The 15,799-nt window shown below is 44.8% G+C and overlaps 1 protein-coding gene across 1 annotated transcript in view; it reads right to left on the bottom strand.

Annotated features, from left to right (window-relative positions):
• The window catches only part of NUP210 (nucleoporin 210), a 47,499-nt gene that overhangs the window by 12,193 nt on the left and 19,507 nt on the right, over positions 1-15,799 (bottom strand). The window contains exons 13-28 of the mRNA XM_077786041.1: positions 15,224-15,422; positions 14,503-14,648; positions 13,378-13,599; positions 11,992-12,165; positions 10,850-11,042; positions 10,473-10,579; positions 8,229-8,333; positions 7,997-8,098; positions 5,246-5,374; positions 4,452-4,579; positions 3,765-3,900; positions 3,405-3,467; positions 2,301-2,480; positions 902-982; positions 543-674; positions 199-357 (exon numbers count right to left, since the gene is read on the bottom strand). Coding sequence (XP_077642167.1) covers positions 199-357; positions 543-674; positions 902-982; positions 2,301-2,480; positions 3,405-3,467; positions 3,765-3,900; positions 4,452-4,579; positions 5,246-5,374; positions 7,997-8,098; positions 8,229-8,333; positions 10,473-10,579; positions 10,850-11,042; positions 11,992-12,165; positions 13,378-13,599; positions 14,503-14,648; positions 15,224-15,422 — 2,256 coding nt within the window. The remainder of the gene's footprint in view (positions 1-198; positions 358-542; positions 675-901; positions 983-2,300; positions 2,481-3,404; positions 3,468-3,764; positions 3,901-4,451; positions 4,580-5,245; positions 5,375-7,996; positions 8,099-8,228; positions 8,334-10,472; positions 10,580-10,849; positions 11,043-11,991; positions 12,166-13,377; positions 13,600-14,502; positions 14,649-15,223; positions 15,423-15,799) is intronic.

The following is a 15,799-nucleotide window of genomic DNA, read 5'->3' as shown; positions in this document are numbered from 1 at the left end:
TAGACTCCCCCTAACCCCACGAGCCCCTGAACTGCATGAGCCCAAATGAGGAATATTATACAAACAAGAATAAGGACTCAAAGATAAACCAAAGCTGGAGCTATTCTGCATTTCAAATTCCTGATCTCAAATACAGACTTCAGTCCAGTTCTGAAGGAGATACTTCAACATGAACAACTGTGTAGAAAATTATCCCACCTGAATCTGGATTTCATCTGACAGTTCTCTTGCCATGTTGTAGAACTGGTTGGCTGCAGCATCAAGAACCTTCACGACAACTTTGAGGCCTGTTCTTCCCTTTACTCTGCCATAAACATCCACTGCAAAGTTGTAGTTTGCAGGAAGCTGAACAGCAGCCTTGGACAGGAGAAAGGGATTCAAGTTTGATTCATGGAAAGTGCAGACACTGGCACCAAGGTGCTGACAACTGATCCTGGCTTTTGAGGCAGTGGAGGCAGCAACATTCCCTGCATTGCCCTGAAGTGGCCGTTTCCTTTTCCCAATCTGCACACACATGCACTGCACACACACACACACTTTACCTCACTGTGCCTTGTCCTGACCTCCAGGGTGTCCCTCTTGCTGACAGACCAGTGGAACGTTAACCCCGGCACAGCACTGCCGAAGGAGAACGGAGTCTGAGTGCTGGTGATGCCCGTGACATAAACTGGCATCTGGAAAGAGAGAAACCAGCCTGCTTAGGTAATGCCAGCATGCAAACCAAACACCTGCCCACAGCAAAGAGAATTTAAATCCCCTCTGATTAAGAGATGGGGTCGCTCATGAAGAAAATGGTTCCTCCCAGAACTGCAGTGCTTTCACCAGGCGATGTGACAGCAATGAGCACAAGCTACAGTTCCAACACGTGAAGGTGACAAAAGCCAATCCCTAACCAGCTCACCTGAGTACCAGCTTTCATCCGTGTGATGGGTGCCCGAATTCTCACAGCTGTCAGCTGTACCACCTCAACTTCCACCTTGTCCTGGGAAAAAGGAAGGTAAGACACTGTAAGCACTTGTCAAACAGAAACCAGACTTCACTTTCAGGCTCTGCAGCCAATATTTTATCATTATCTAATCACTGTTGCTCTGTGATTTCTGTGAGATGTCAGAGGAAATACAGATGGACAAATTCAGTAGGACTGTAAAAAACTAAAAAGGATTATATTTTTATTTATAAACATTTAAAAATTCCCCATAGATTGAAAAAAAATCTGCTCAAAATTACTAATGACATGAATGATGGAGCTGAGAGGTGAGAGACAGCAGCAGACAAGATCACAGGGGGCCCCAGCAGAAGAGGGATGAAGAAACCCAGGGGTAAAGGAAGACACAAGAGGAGCTGGAATGAAAAGAGGATTGTAGAGCACCAAATGGGACAACTGAGAATAAAAGGATGACGTTTGACTCTGGTATCTCCTCTTCATATATCCAGGCATTCCTGATAGATTTTATTCCTGCTGTGTACTGGGGAGGAAAGGTCAGACCTGGACCTCACCGGGCAGCAGATTGACCTTTCAAGTTCACTTTGCCTCCTGTCACACCATTAGGGCAGACTGCTGCCCATACATTAAAAAGCAGAGATTTCTTGATTTTTTTTAATTTACTTTGTGTCTTGGGACTGTTCTGGTACCTGTCAAGCAGCAGAGCTTTGTGGTTCACAGCAGCTGTGCTGCCCTGAGCTCAAAGGAAGAAGTCATAAGATCTGACCCAAGTTCTGTTGCTCTGAGTCTCATGGAAGTCCCAGGGACTTGTGCTCCCTTGCAGGCCTGCCCACCTCCCTCACACACAGCTGCAGGAAAATCTAAGGACACAGATTCTGAGGGAATGTCAGGGATTCACTGCTTGCACCTCAAAGATGGGTTCAGACCACAGCAAGGGATGACAGTGTTCTATACTGCTGCAGCTTAGGAGACAATTTTTTCAGCAACAGCTGCCTTCTGGATCATCCTGACCCAAGAGGGAATGCAGATCAAGACAACCAAGGCTTCTTTAGATGGGCTTTTCTAGATGCACTAACCAATTCTGACCACTCCAGACTGGTCATAAAGCCTCCCTGGTTATCTGTGAGACTGATTTAAGGCACAGCAAGATTTACCTGCCTGTTCAAAGTACTACCTGTGCTAATACCTGTGTAAGTTCAGGTGCCAGGGAGAAGGAACTCTGAGTTTTCGTCTTCAGGAAACCAGAGAAGTGCACGAGGTAACACTGCTCATGCAGAAAGACTCTGTGCCCCCTTTCAGAGCCAAAGCCACAAGTCAGAGAGCTCCTGTCAGCCCCCAACAGCACCACAAACATTACCTGGGACGCTGCCACAAGCTTCTCTGTCTCTGCATCAACAGCCTGCAGCACTCCTGTCACCACCCCGCTGCCAATGGCCACTCCTCTGACCAGCCCAGAGCTGTTCACTGCTGCAATGTGCTCGTTGTCAATGGAGAAAATGATGTTGGAGAGAGGCTGGGGGCCTCCTTCAGCACTGATCTGTCAGAACAGCACACAGAACAGCCAATGAACCCTTCAGATAGTTCTGGTCACCTCTACAGCGCACACCCTCCCTGCTCAGCACCACAGTGACTTCAGTGCTGCCTGCACCTTCCAGGACAGCTCCAGGACTATTCCCCGAGGTCCTAGCAGGATGTCAGCCTGGGAAATGCACGAGCTGAGCACAGAAGTGGACCCTGTGCCTCACAGAGTGGCACAGGTTGATGCCACCTCCACTCCAGAAAGTTTCAGCAAACTTTACCTCCCCTTCTCCTCAGCACCCTGCTGTAGAGCTCTGCTCTGTGTTTCAGTGTCAACAACAAGCCCACCATGCCTAATTTCATAGAGCTGACAGATTTACTCATGCTGTGCTGGTATTTAACACCAGAAAAGCTGACACTCAGTTGACAAAAGCAAATACAAATCCTTTGATCCAGCAATAGAGCAGAACAGAAGCTGGCTCAAGAATGACATTGCACTTGCTCACTGGAGTATTCATAACAGAAACATAATGGGCTGGGTTGGGAAGGACCTCAAAACTCATCTTGTTCCATGGGCAGGGACACCCTCCACTAATCCCAGGCTGCTCCAAGCCCTGTCCAACCTGGCCTTGGACACTTCCAGGGATCCAGGGGCAGCCACAGCTGCTCTGGGCACCCTGTGCCAGGGCCTCCCCACCCTCACAGGGAACAATTCCTGCCCAATATCCCATGTGGCCCTGCCCTACTCTGGGTTGAAACCACTCCTGGTATCCTGTCACTCCAGGCCCTTGCCCAAAGTCCCTCTCCAACAAGCCTGTCAGTCCATTCAGTGTGAATGCAGATAAATGTCAAGTTGAGTATTTCCTGCTGAAAATCCAGTTATGAAGATTCATTTTACAACAGAAATTACAAAGTAAACAAAATATGTAAGATGATGCCTCACCTGAATCATGGCCCCAATAATTAGGGTCACTTTCCTTGGCAGTAGTCGAAATGGGGGAAAGACCTAAAACCAGAAATATGAATACCTGTGTTCAGGATCCTTCAGTCAGATAAATTACACCACAAAACAGTACAAGTGTACAACTGAGTCTTTAGTTGCTTAATCACAGTAAACTGAGCATGCAGCAATTTAACTTATCTGAGTTAAACAACACTGAAATCTGACTGGCATTAGGTCAGCTTCCAGACAGAATGAATTTTATGGCAAATTGATTACTATACTGTAACCATAATGTATGTATTCCTCTTCCATTGTAGCACAGACTTTCTTTATGCGTGTATCTTATCTGAAATTACTGACTTCAATCTGCTGTGGAGCAGAGTTGATTCTCTGTCCTCTTCTGTCAGCCACAGTTGCCATCAGACTCGTCTGCCCAATGCTCATCCCACGCACCAGGAAAGCAGCAGTGTGGTCATCCGGAGCCTCCCTCAGGGGGCTGCAAAGAAATCCATTAAAGAGATAATAAATTACTGTGTAAATTACAAATAGCAAAGCAAAGGACTCATTTAGTGACCAGCAGTTTTACCACAAGGCTAAGTGACTGTCTGAAGCAAAGTTGAGGAAATTATCACATTTTTACACATGATTGCTCTTGGCAAACTGTGCTTTATTGAAACATTAGATACTTGAAGTGAAAATGAAACAAGTAACAGACACAGTGAGCTGGATAGCATCAGATATGCCTTCACACAGCCCTCTTCACCTGACACTCTCTGCCAAGTCACTGCTTCCAAGATGCACAAAGCTTCATCAGTCATCACACTGGAGGAACGAAATCTCGTTCATCAGCCAGCAACATTCAGGCTGTTAGTTCAGGCAACTTCCCTCACAAGTAATCTTTTACCTTTTAACAGGTAATTAAGGCTCCACAAAAAGAAAATAAATAGACTCTCAGCCGTTGTGTATTACCATGCCTTTAACCTAATATCTTTATTCATTTTTTGCCAATTCTTGTTCACAGATTAATTTCAAAATCTATTAACTTACACAAGTGAGACAAGCTGAGATGCTGCTTTGAGACTGAGATCCATGACAGGGAAGTATTTTGCCAGAAAAGGTTTCTTTGAGTCATCCAGAACTCTGACATAAGCTTTAACTGTTTTTCCAATCTCCACCTGAAATAGATATATCCAGTCATTCTGCATTCAAACCACTCTTATTTATTAGCATAAAAATTTTCACTTGATTTTGTATTATACTTGTAGTAGGCTAGTGGAGATAGAGCCCCAAGGTTACACTAGCACTGATTTTAAAGATTAATCCCTGCCAGCTAGAGTTAGTGTCTGATGAAATGAATGAACTCGGGTCCTTCAGCTGGCAAGGGCATAATTAAAACATCCAGAAATATCAACACTTCTTTTGTTTAAGGTGCACCCAAGCTGGCAAGAGCAATGAGCTGGACTTTCTTCTGTTCAGTTTTAAAACCTGACATATGGAAAATGACCTTGGGGCAAAACCTACTTCTAAAAGAATTGCTTACATGCACTTTAAACAGGAGGAAATGTAAATGAGCATCTCCATATAAATTATGGATTAATATTACTGTGTAAATGCAAAAGCTGAGATTGCTGCCACACAGAACACGAACAGATACCTGATACTCTGAGACACTTATACCCTGAAGGGATAAATTTGGGAGGGAGAAACAGAGACACAGGGAGGTTGCAGCTGTTTCTCTGTTGTAGCATCTTGTCTATGTGTTATCTCTGTGCTCAGGACCAGCAGCACAGGGACTCAGGGCAGGCTGCATCAGCTCCTAATGCTGCTTCCAAGGCACTGACCTTGTCAACAACTCGCACGTACAATTCCTGGATATCAGACACATGAATTTCAGCTTCAGCTGGGGCAGGGAAAGCCAGACACAGGTCATGAATCATGACAGTCACTGATCCTGGGAGCAGAGGCTGCACCTGCAATGCCAAAAGAAAACTGCATTATAGCACTTCTTTTGTCTCTTGTTCACAAGGAGAATTCTTCCACCAAAATAAAAATCAAGCTGTAAAATGTATGTAAAAAGTATCAAGCTACTGAGCTAGTGCAAACAGCCCCCAGGCACCAAGTGAATTAACAGCTCTTCATCTGGAACAGTCTGGCATCCTGTTACCCTCCCGCCATCAGGAGAAAAAACACACAAATCCTTTAGAGCAACAAAATTTTCTTAGAGTGAAAACCAAAGTGATAAGGGAAAAAAAAAAGTGAGAACAAAAATTATGCCTGTAAAGCACTGGTATTGCTTCCTGTAAGATTTGTACTCTACTGTCACTGCTTTTCATCTGAGCAGCCAAAACTTGGTGGTAGATCCTGGCAAGTAACAGGACAATTGACAGATCAGGTCTTTCTTTAATAAAACTATTATTACATTTATTTTAAAGAAAGAGAATGCTACACTTAACAGATAAAGAATAAAACAATGAAGAGAGAGACCTCTGGTCCCAAACACAAGCCCTCAGAACTAAGCACCCATCCCAAAGTCCCCTCTGCCAAGGCCATGCAGCCACACCTTGCTCCTCACATCAGCTCTACAGCTCTCCTGCAACTCCCTGACCTTGTCACAGGCCTCAGGATAATCCCAGCTGTTCTCCTCCCTTTGGCCAGGGAGCAGTGAAGTCGGGTGTCCTGCTGTGTGCTCTGAACTCTGAACAAGGGGAGATGGACAGGCCCCAGTGCACAGGAGTTCAGTGAACTCCCAGCTCTGCCCAGCAGCACCACAGGAGTCAGCAGCAGAGCAGTGGGGAAAGCTGACATTTTGTTCTGTGAGGGCACTACTCCTGTTTCTGCCTCAAAATAGAAAGGGAGGTGAAGTTTTAATAAAGGTCAGCTTCCAGAAGAGCAGCAGCTCCCAGAGAGGGTGGCTAACACAGGGGTTGGGCAGCAGGGCAGGGGAAGTGGCATAGGGAGGCAGCTGGAATGGAGCTCAGCTGGGCTGGGAGACCAGAGAAAGCAAACAGGGAAAAGGGCAAGCAGGGCTACTGCAACTCTTAAAACTCTTCCTGTCTCAGCAAACTCTGCTCTTCTCCTCTCCCATTATGTGCCCAGTGGCTCCCAGTATCCAGGGATATTGCACTGGTGACCACCCTTCACTCTTCCCCTGCTACCACCCACCCATGCCCAGAGAAGCTGCTGCATCAAAACCTGAGGGAGAGCTACAGAATTCCTCCTTGGCAGTCCCACTGAAAAGTCTGGGAATCACTGCTCCAGACAACTTGAATTTAGTTTCTCACAAGAGTTTACTGCCAACTCATCCTCTGTCAACTTGGCTGCACTGGTACCTGCCATGGCGGCAGCCTTACAGAGCCTGCTGATTTCCCAGGCCATTCTGCTGCTTCCATGGAAAAACCCAGGGCTTGTACTGGGATGTAACCCAAGCACAGCACACAGGGCTAACAAACCTGCCAAATGTGTGTGGAGTTGCGTTTCTTAAAAAATGTGCTGAATGTGGACTTCTCTCTCCTTTAATCTGACAGGCAGTTAAATCTCTTCCTACACTTCACAAAGCCTGTCTTGCTGTCACTGCTCCACTCCTGAATTCCAGACAAGAGCACTGAACCTATCTCATGTACATCAGTTAAACCCATCAGGGAGACCTGACTAAAAATGTATTAAGAGTTTGAATAGTGTACTATGTACAAAAAACTCCTCATCTCTTCTACTTTTTTCTCACCTCTGCGCCTAGTTGGAAAAAATATTCCCACCTCACACTTACAATAGTTAGAGACAATTAAAATGTTCCACAAATTCTTTTGATATTCTAATTTCCACCTTAGTTATCACTATTTCACAACTTTATCAGCATTACTTTTTAAAAGACAAACCTGTAAATTATAGTTTTATAAAAACCACCCTTTAGAGCAACTTGTTTCAAGTTCTTGCCTAATGAAAGCAGCAATGCAAACAGAGTTTTATTGGTGTTCACTGCAGAATGCATTTCATATCCCAGGCCTGATGAAGTCAAGCACACTTGCTCTTTATTGGCATCTTCTAGTGGAAAAGTGCATTAGAAACTTCATATGGAGATCAGAATAAACTCTTTAATAGATATTCATTCACAAAAACAGGATGCAATACTGTGATTTAAAAATACCCTGAAACAACACTATAGGATAGAAGAATTTGAAACCTTCAAAACTACTAGCCCACAGAAAATACTCCAGTATTACTCTGGAAACCAATTAATCTTATGGGTAGCATCTGAATAATTCTGTCATGTTACTCTTTGTGGTATGTTTGTGAAATCAGGAACATTTTACTATAAAGTTGTAATGGGTGAAGTACTTGGAACTGGCTTTTACCTTATACAGGGAACACAAGTGCATCAAAGCTGTAATGAAACAATTTCCTGTACCTAAGACTATACCAGAAAGTGCCAGTGCAAAGATCCCCTACCTGAAGCACAACCGTGACAGGCAAACACATCCAAAATGCAGCTACTGCCTCTGTATTCACACCTGCTGCAAAATGCCCAGGAGTGCTGAAGCTGCAGACCAATAACCTGGTTGGCAAACAGGTGTAAAACCACAAAATACTGCACTCACCAAAGCAATGCCTTGGGTCTCTTCATGTGTCACTCTTACAATATTTGGCACACTGGTATTAATGAAAAAATATCCAGAACCTTGTTGGATGAGAAGTTCTGCCTGCAAAACCAGAAAAACATCCTGAATTAAGATTGTATCTTTCCAGTAAAGCTGTCTCCTCACACACCCTCTTCTGTAATGTGTGATGTTTTCCTCCCTGCAGCTGGAAAGCAGCAGAGTAACTCCTCACCTGGATGTCAGGGTGGTTGTAGATGGAGAGCCCAGTGGGGCTCACTTTCACATCTTCCACAAGCACCAGTTCAATGGTGGCAGGCCCTGGGAGCACAGCCTCGTGCTGCAAGAACAATGGTAGCAGTTACAGAAAGAGGCACAACACTGCAGAGTCCTGTGTGTGCAGGGAGGATGTTTAAAGCAGGCAACCAAAGCTCAGAGCACAGGCTGAGGGATGAGATGCCCACAAGATCCAGAGGGCTCAGTCAGTCAGCACAGGGAAGGGCATCCTCAGGGCTGCTCTGTTCTGCACCGCTGGCACAGGCAGAGGACCAGGGCCCAGCCCTGCAGCATCAGTGAATGATGTCTGACAAGCACAGACAGGGTATTAACTCTGAGCCACGGCCCAAGTTCATACAGAATGATAAGGAACATGCACAAGGTGTTCTAGCTCTAACTCATCTTTTCATGCTTCTTAGCAGGCCACCAAAAGAAATTCTTCCTTAAATGTAAGTACATGAATACTGGAACAAATGCAGCTTTAATCACTCACTCATAACAACATTAGCTCAAAAAAGGAAAAAGATTTCTAGAGGAAGTCAGTACTCTGTACCCATTTCACCTCATTAGTAGAATTATTTCCTTGATATAGAAAGGATGTGATCTTTCCCTAATGGCATAATAGGGTGTTCCACTTAAGCATGGAACAACAGTCAAGACATCTTAATATCCCATCTACTAGATTTCTGTTTGTGTTTTTGGCTGCAAGAAAGGAGAATGGGCAGGTTTGAAAGCAGAGCAGAGCAGCCCATTGCTGATGTACTTGAAAAATGCACCCACGTCACCTCATTTAAAACAAACAACTCATTCATGAGCCCACAAAGTGCAGCAGGACTGGCATCTACAGAGTCCTCCTAAATTTAAACACAGAGAATAGAACTTAAGAATATGCCAGTGTTCTCTGAACTCAAGGCAAAGTTTACAGCAGTCTCTTTACTAATTATTTCAAAAAGTAAGAAAGAATATATAATACTGGCTTAACAAAGCAGAGCACAGTGAACTACAAAATAATTGTAGAACATCAAGTATCCATATTACAGCTCGATTTCTAAGAGAGAAAAAAAAAAAAAGAAACACAACCAAATATCTCAAATATCTTCAGCAGCAAAGTAACTGTGTCTCTGCAGTAATTCTCATTAAGCCACAGTCAAATGCTTCAGGGGAAATACATCTGCACCATGCTTTCCCAACATGAAAAGAGTGGAAACCTCACAGAAAAGTCAAGAACCAGGTGGCAAAAAAGATCACCTCTCAAAGAATTTACTAAGCAGATGCCACACCTGGGCCAAGCTGAGAAGAACCTGGCCCACAGAATATTTCACATTACTGGTGCCCATCTGCTACCTGCTCTGAGGTAAACCCTGTAACCTCTCAGTGCATATTTAACTTTTTGCCTCAAGTATGTTTTCAAGGTACTGCATATAGTTCAAATCCACTTAAATCTTGCTAACAAGATTAAACAGAAATTACAGTTAGGAAGCAGAATATTTTAAGAGTCAGTTATTGCACATGTCAGGTTATTCCACAGGCTGAAACCTGCCCTTATATTCAGCTTACAAAAGTGACATACACAGAAAACTGCCAGCTATTTACACCTGCCCTCTTTGCTCATCATCATCACCTTTTACTGTCTTTCTTCCCTAGCTTGAGTATCAACACACTAAGTATTTCAGGGAATGACTTTTAAAATGAGAGCCTGGGCTTATGGCTGGCATCAGAAAGAAAAAAAAAAGAGAGCATCAGTCAGAGCCCAGAATAACACATGGGCCATATAAGGAATCAGTCAGCTTTTGCTTTGCTCATGCAGAACTTTCCCACCCAGCTCTGCAGGGGCAATAATCCATTTGCTTTCCCCAGTGACAGCTGCATGAAGCACATGGCTGCTTTAGTGAAGGACAAGCAGCAGAGATTCATTAAAAAACCCTAAACTGAAACAAAACCAACTGAAACACTTCTCTGTAATGCCCTTGCTCAGATGGTTAAAAATCTCCCAAAGAGTTGGACAAATTTGATTTGGATAGCAGCACCTAGCGCACAGGAAAGCAGGAAAACCATGAACCAGTATCAAACCTCTGCAGAATGAACCAGACTGCACCAGGGAGCTGCCTGATTTGTACAGTACTGTGGGGGGGGGGGAAATAAAGCCACCAGAACACTGGGCATTGACCACAGGGAAATGGCAAATCCCCCCAGGTACTGTTACCGGTGTTTGGGCTCTGGCTGCCTTCAGGTGGGGCTGCTGGAATCCAGTGGCAGTGGCAGAGATGGCAGCAGTTCCAAACTCACGGTCAGCTACCACAGTTTGTAAGCCTAGAATGCAACAAAGATGAGAAATACACTCAGCTCCTCTAGGCTCATTCTCATCAGACAAGAACTTTCTCTCTCAACACAGGTTCTAGACATTGGACTTGGTTCCTTTTTTCTCCTCTCTTTAATAGCACACACTAAAAAATGCACATTGATGTTAAACTGAAGTATGACTGCAGATTACAGTAATTTCTTTAATCAAGATCAGACACTGCCCAACAGATTTAATCTGGACCTTCAAACAAAGAAATGCTCATTTCAGCCCACTCATACCATGCATTTTCTTCTGACCATTGCTCTCCTCCTTCAGAGTCAGCTCCATTGGCAGCTCCGCCTCAATACGAGCAATGGCCTTATTTGTGGATAACCACACAATACTAAGGGAGCTGAAGTTATCAAATTTCCTGCCTTGCTGATCATAGGCAGCCAACTCCAGCACTGGATTGTGGTAATTGGAAACAGGAACCTGAAAAAGAAGGAATATTTTGAACTGAACAGATACAACAGGATTTTTTAATCATTAAAAAAAACATGTGCTGAGTTCCATGAGGTTTGTTACAACATCAATGCATAAGGAATGTTCATTAAAAGGAGCCATCAGTGCAAGGCATTCAGCTGTGCTCCAACAGCCCTGAGATTATCTCAGCTGGTCAGAGCATAGTGCTGCTTATACCAGGTAGGTTCAGGTCCTGTATGGACCGTTTAGAGTTGGACTCCATGATCCTTCTGGGTCCCTTCCAACTCAGACCATTCTGTGAATCTCTGAACTATAAGGGGGTTTTACTGGAGCATGGCTTTGGGGTTTTTTAGCCAGTGAATTACCTTAAAAAACCACCAACAACAAAATTGAACCACAGCTCCATGAAATTGTTTTTAAAATTCAAATAAATGATGACAAACACCGCTGTTTGTTAAAGCTCAAAATTCTGGTGTTGCTCTGGTGAAATGCATTAGCAACAGCAGTGCACCAAGGTAAGCTGACACATAATGGAGCCAGAAAAGCAGGTGAGCTCTGAGGTGGCTAACAATACACAAAAGTCTCCATCTCCTCTTCTTATTACATAGAAGTTCTTTAAAATGATTCATTTTAGGGAAGGAGGATGACTTTTACATTTGCCGGGGAATATTAACACAACCAAATGTGGCTTACTCAGCAGCCAACATGTGACAATACCTGTTAGCAAGAAAAACAGAATAGCAAAGTTCCTTATGCCTGATAATCGACACGTTTCTCTTGTCCATTTACTGCAGGACTCCCCCAGCCTGCTCTGTGCAGGGCCCCCAAGGGCACAGTGTGGCCACAGCACCAGTTACTGCTCCTCTTGCAGCAGCTGCGATGTTTCACACATGGAGCTCCAAACACTGAGTTTTCTGCTCTAAGAACACCTTCTTCTCCTGACACTTCCCAGGCTTACCATTTGCTTGCTCTGCTGGAGCAAAGGGCAGGAGAGAGCAAGCTGAGGGCTGCCATAAACAGGAATCAAAGCCAGCCGGGAAGGGAGAGCACAGATGAGCTTCACCACAGCAGGCTCAACCACTGGGAAAGGGTTGGTGACTGTGGGGCTGTTTCCAACTGTTAAGGTAATAACCTGAAAACAGCAAATGAGGAAAGAGTTTAGTTCAGGCACACTGTATTTCCACAGGTCTCAGTTACACTGTGATATCAGAATGAAAAGCAAAAATACAGTGCTTGGGGATATACAGCACTATTAAGACACAGGAAGATGTAAAAGAGGGAGCACATCTCAAGAACAATTCTTTATCACTATGAAAGTACTGTTCCTCGGAACTCTTTCCTCGGTGTTCATGTTCATTACTATCAAATTTGATTCAAACAACAAATCTCATGTAACTGAGAATGGAAACTGCAGGTGTTCTTGCAGAGTGAGAACAGAACAGCTCAAAGGCAGCATTTATAGCCACTTCAGTGTGTTTAAAAACATCTTATCTTTTATTTTACACTCCTTTTCTAGCCTTCAGCAAAGTGAAGTGGATCTAAAACCAGAGAAGGCTGAGGCAGATCTGGTCACCTGCCCCATGCCCCCACGCACTGGTGCTGGGCAGAGCCATGCAGGTGTGATGTGCTGGGGACAGCCAGCCTTGCACAGACCTGCACACCAACAGCAAGGCCTGTTCCTTTGGAATCTGCACTGACAGAAACAGCTCCACTTTGCAAAGTGAGGAAATCAGTGGAACTTGGCAGCCCCACCAAAATGCTTAAGCCTTGCAGAATTGCAGAAGAACACTATATTGAAGCTAAAAGCTTCATGGGCTGAGGGGGGTGAGTAAAGCAGGAGAAATCACTTCTGTATGTTGGAGAGAACAAAACCAAGTGGAAAATGAGCACAGCCACGCTCACCAAGGCTGCACAGAGAGTAGAGCAGTCAATTCCTGGGGCTGCCATTTGTTAGAATAAACAGAATTACACTGGAAGGTAACACAGTTAAGAGAAGCAGGTCAGACAGAGGAGTCAGCCTGCTCAGTAACCTTCTGCTCTGATCCTGTTCATGCAAACTGAACCTGCACTCATTAGGATGTTCAATGCATCCCACAACACAAGGCTTCCACAACTTGGGTTTATACTGCAATAAACCCATCATAAACCACTTTTTAATGTAATGCTGTGAAATGCTCACTCTAAAATCTGCATCAAAATGCATAAACAATGTGCTTACCCAAGTTCTTTACTGGCTCATTATAAAAGCATCTAGCTACATAACAGGCATATGGCACCATAAATGTGTCTGGAGCCAGTTCTCAGCACCTGATGGAGGGCAACAGCAAGCCCTTCTGGCACTCACCTGCTCTCCCAGGCTCCTGCACAGCACCCTAACCCAGTGCTGGTTGCTGTTTCGAGGTGTGGCATGTTCAAGTAAAGAGGAGGCAATGCTTTCTGCATCCTCAGCAGCAACCTTCCTGAAGAACTTGGAAGGTTCTTGGACCCATGGCCTCGGTCCTCCTTCAAACAACACATCCTTGGAGGAACCCAAAGTCACTAAAGCGACTGATGGTGGATCGATAGCCTGTAATCAATTAATTAATTGAAAATTAATCATCTATTTACACTGTTTGGTTGTGCTCTGCAAAATAAACCTCCTTCTGAGTGGAACAGCTATACCTGGATAAGGCTGTGATTTCTCCCATGCAGTGGTTTGTCAGCACACTTAGAGAAAAACAGAGATGCACCAAAATCCACAAGGATTCTGTCCAGCTGGATTAGATTCAAAGCAAGCAACAGATCCAAAGACAAGTTTTAGCTGCCTTTTAATCACATCTCTCTCATGAAGAATTACATCAAAAGGGAGACCCTTAATATATTCTTCTGAGCACAGAGAGATGGTATTCTGCTATACTTTTAAAGAAGTATTTAAAATGGATGAAATTATGTCAAATTGTACTTTCACTTGCCAGTGCTCTCTCCAGAACAATTCAGTGTATGTAGTTATTCTCCTACACAAGTTTTACTTCAAACCTGTCTAACAAATTTTGCACTGATGTGCATCCCTGTTTCAGCCTGTGTTGTTCACCACCACAGCAGTTAACCTGACATTTAGTGCACAAAAGCCTTTCCAGTTTGTGTTTCACAACATCACATTTCATTAATTATAAACACAAATCCGTAGTATTTGCGCTAACTTTTTTTTCCATATTGAGGGAAAGCTATGGTGAAATACTCAGACTTCAGCCTGCAGTCAGTGCTAGGCTTCTGCAGATGAGGCAACAAAGCAGCCTCTTCTGTATTTCCATCTATTGACCCTGCACTCAGCTTCTTTCTTATTTTCTTCACTGAACCAGCCAGTGGTGGAATGTAAACCCACCCACCTCAGTTTTTCAAACCTATTCCTTGCATAACCTGCTCCCTGTCATGTAAAAGTGCTTCAGTGCTGGATCCTGGATCTCTCCAGGAGCAGGGGAAGCAGACTCACTCTCAGCGGGAGATAAGCGGCGATGGCGATGCTGGCACTGAGGCGCACGTGCCCGTGGGTGTACACAACCACCAGCCTGGTGTACCCCTGAAATTCAGCCTTCAGTCTCACTCCACTGCAAAAATCAGCAGCTGGCTTAAGTCTTCCTGTCAGATAAATGAAAAATATACAAGAGCTTATTTGGAAAGAAATGCCCAGGCATGTTCATCAAATTCAACACAGCTGTTTGAAGGCAGCCTACCAGAAAGATGGAGAGAACTTTTTACAAGGACATGTAGGGACAGGACAAGGGAGAATGGCCTCAAACTGAAAAAGAAAAGGTTTAGACAGGATACTGGGAAAGAATTCTTGGCTGACAGAGTGGTAGGGCTCTGGCACAGGGTGCCAAGAGAAGCTGTGGCTACCCCTGGATCCCTGAAAGTGCCCAAGGCCAGGCTGGACAAGGCTTGGAGCAGCATGGGACAGGTGAAATGTGTCCTTGCCCCTTGCAGAGGGTGGGACTGGAAGAACTTTTAAGTCTCTCCAATTCAAACCATTCTGCATAAGAAAGCAAATACATCCTCAAAATAAAACTACTTGGACCCCCTCCCCTCTGAGGTTGGCAGTTCTGTGGGGATACTGTACAGAACTATGAATCAGTGATTTAAGGGAGAAGTGTGACTTGGGAGAGGTGTGACCTGTCACCAATTTAACTTCCAAACCAGGGAGGGAGTTAAAGCACCTTCAAGTGGGCTGAACACGCCAGGGTTCTCCAGCTCCACCCCCAGCTCCAGCTGTGAGCAGTCGCTCAGGGGGACCAGCTCGCCCCTGTCCACGCTGGTCCGGCCACTGATCCTCAGGGGCAGCTCCAGCACCTGCCCCACGTGTGCCTCCACCTGGCAGGAAGTGAACTCCATGGCGCTGGGCTCGCTCACGTACACCTGCCAGGGACGGAACAGGGACAGGCTGGGTCACTGCTCTGCTCCACGCCAGCCCAAGCCCAGAGCAGCTTGGTGAGCTTCCCTTTTACTGCTGCTCCTGTCATTCTCTCCTCTGCTTTGCAGACTTTGAAGTGTGGACTGCTGTGTGCTATCTCCAGGGGCTATCATCACCAGCTGGGAGAGGTTTAGCATCCATTAAAGAACCTACCTCAGACCAGAGATTTCACAGCAATCACAGCTTTTATTTGCAGGATCTTAACTACTTAATCTTCTGCAACTGGCTTCAGCATACCAAACTATATGGGACAGAATTAAAGCTGTAATCTGTGTGAATTAACTACTCCTAAACCTACTACTACTAAAAACTTACTCACTGA

Source organism: Lonchura striata, chromosome 12, assembly GCF_046129695.1.
Source record: "Lonchura striata isolate bLonStr1 chromosome 12, bLonStr1.mat, whole genome shotgun sequence".
In the NCBI taxonomy this organism is placed as follows: domain Eukaryota; kingdom Metazoa; phylum Chordata; class Aves; order Passeriformes; family Estrildidae; genus Lonchura; species Lonchura striata.
The sequence above is the reverse complement of the archived record's forward strand: the minus strand, read 5'-3'. Positions and strand labels throughout refer to the sequence as shown.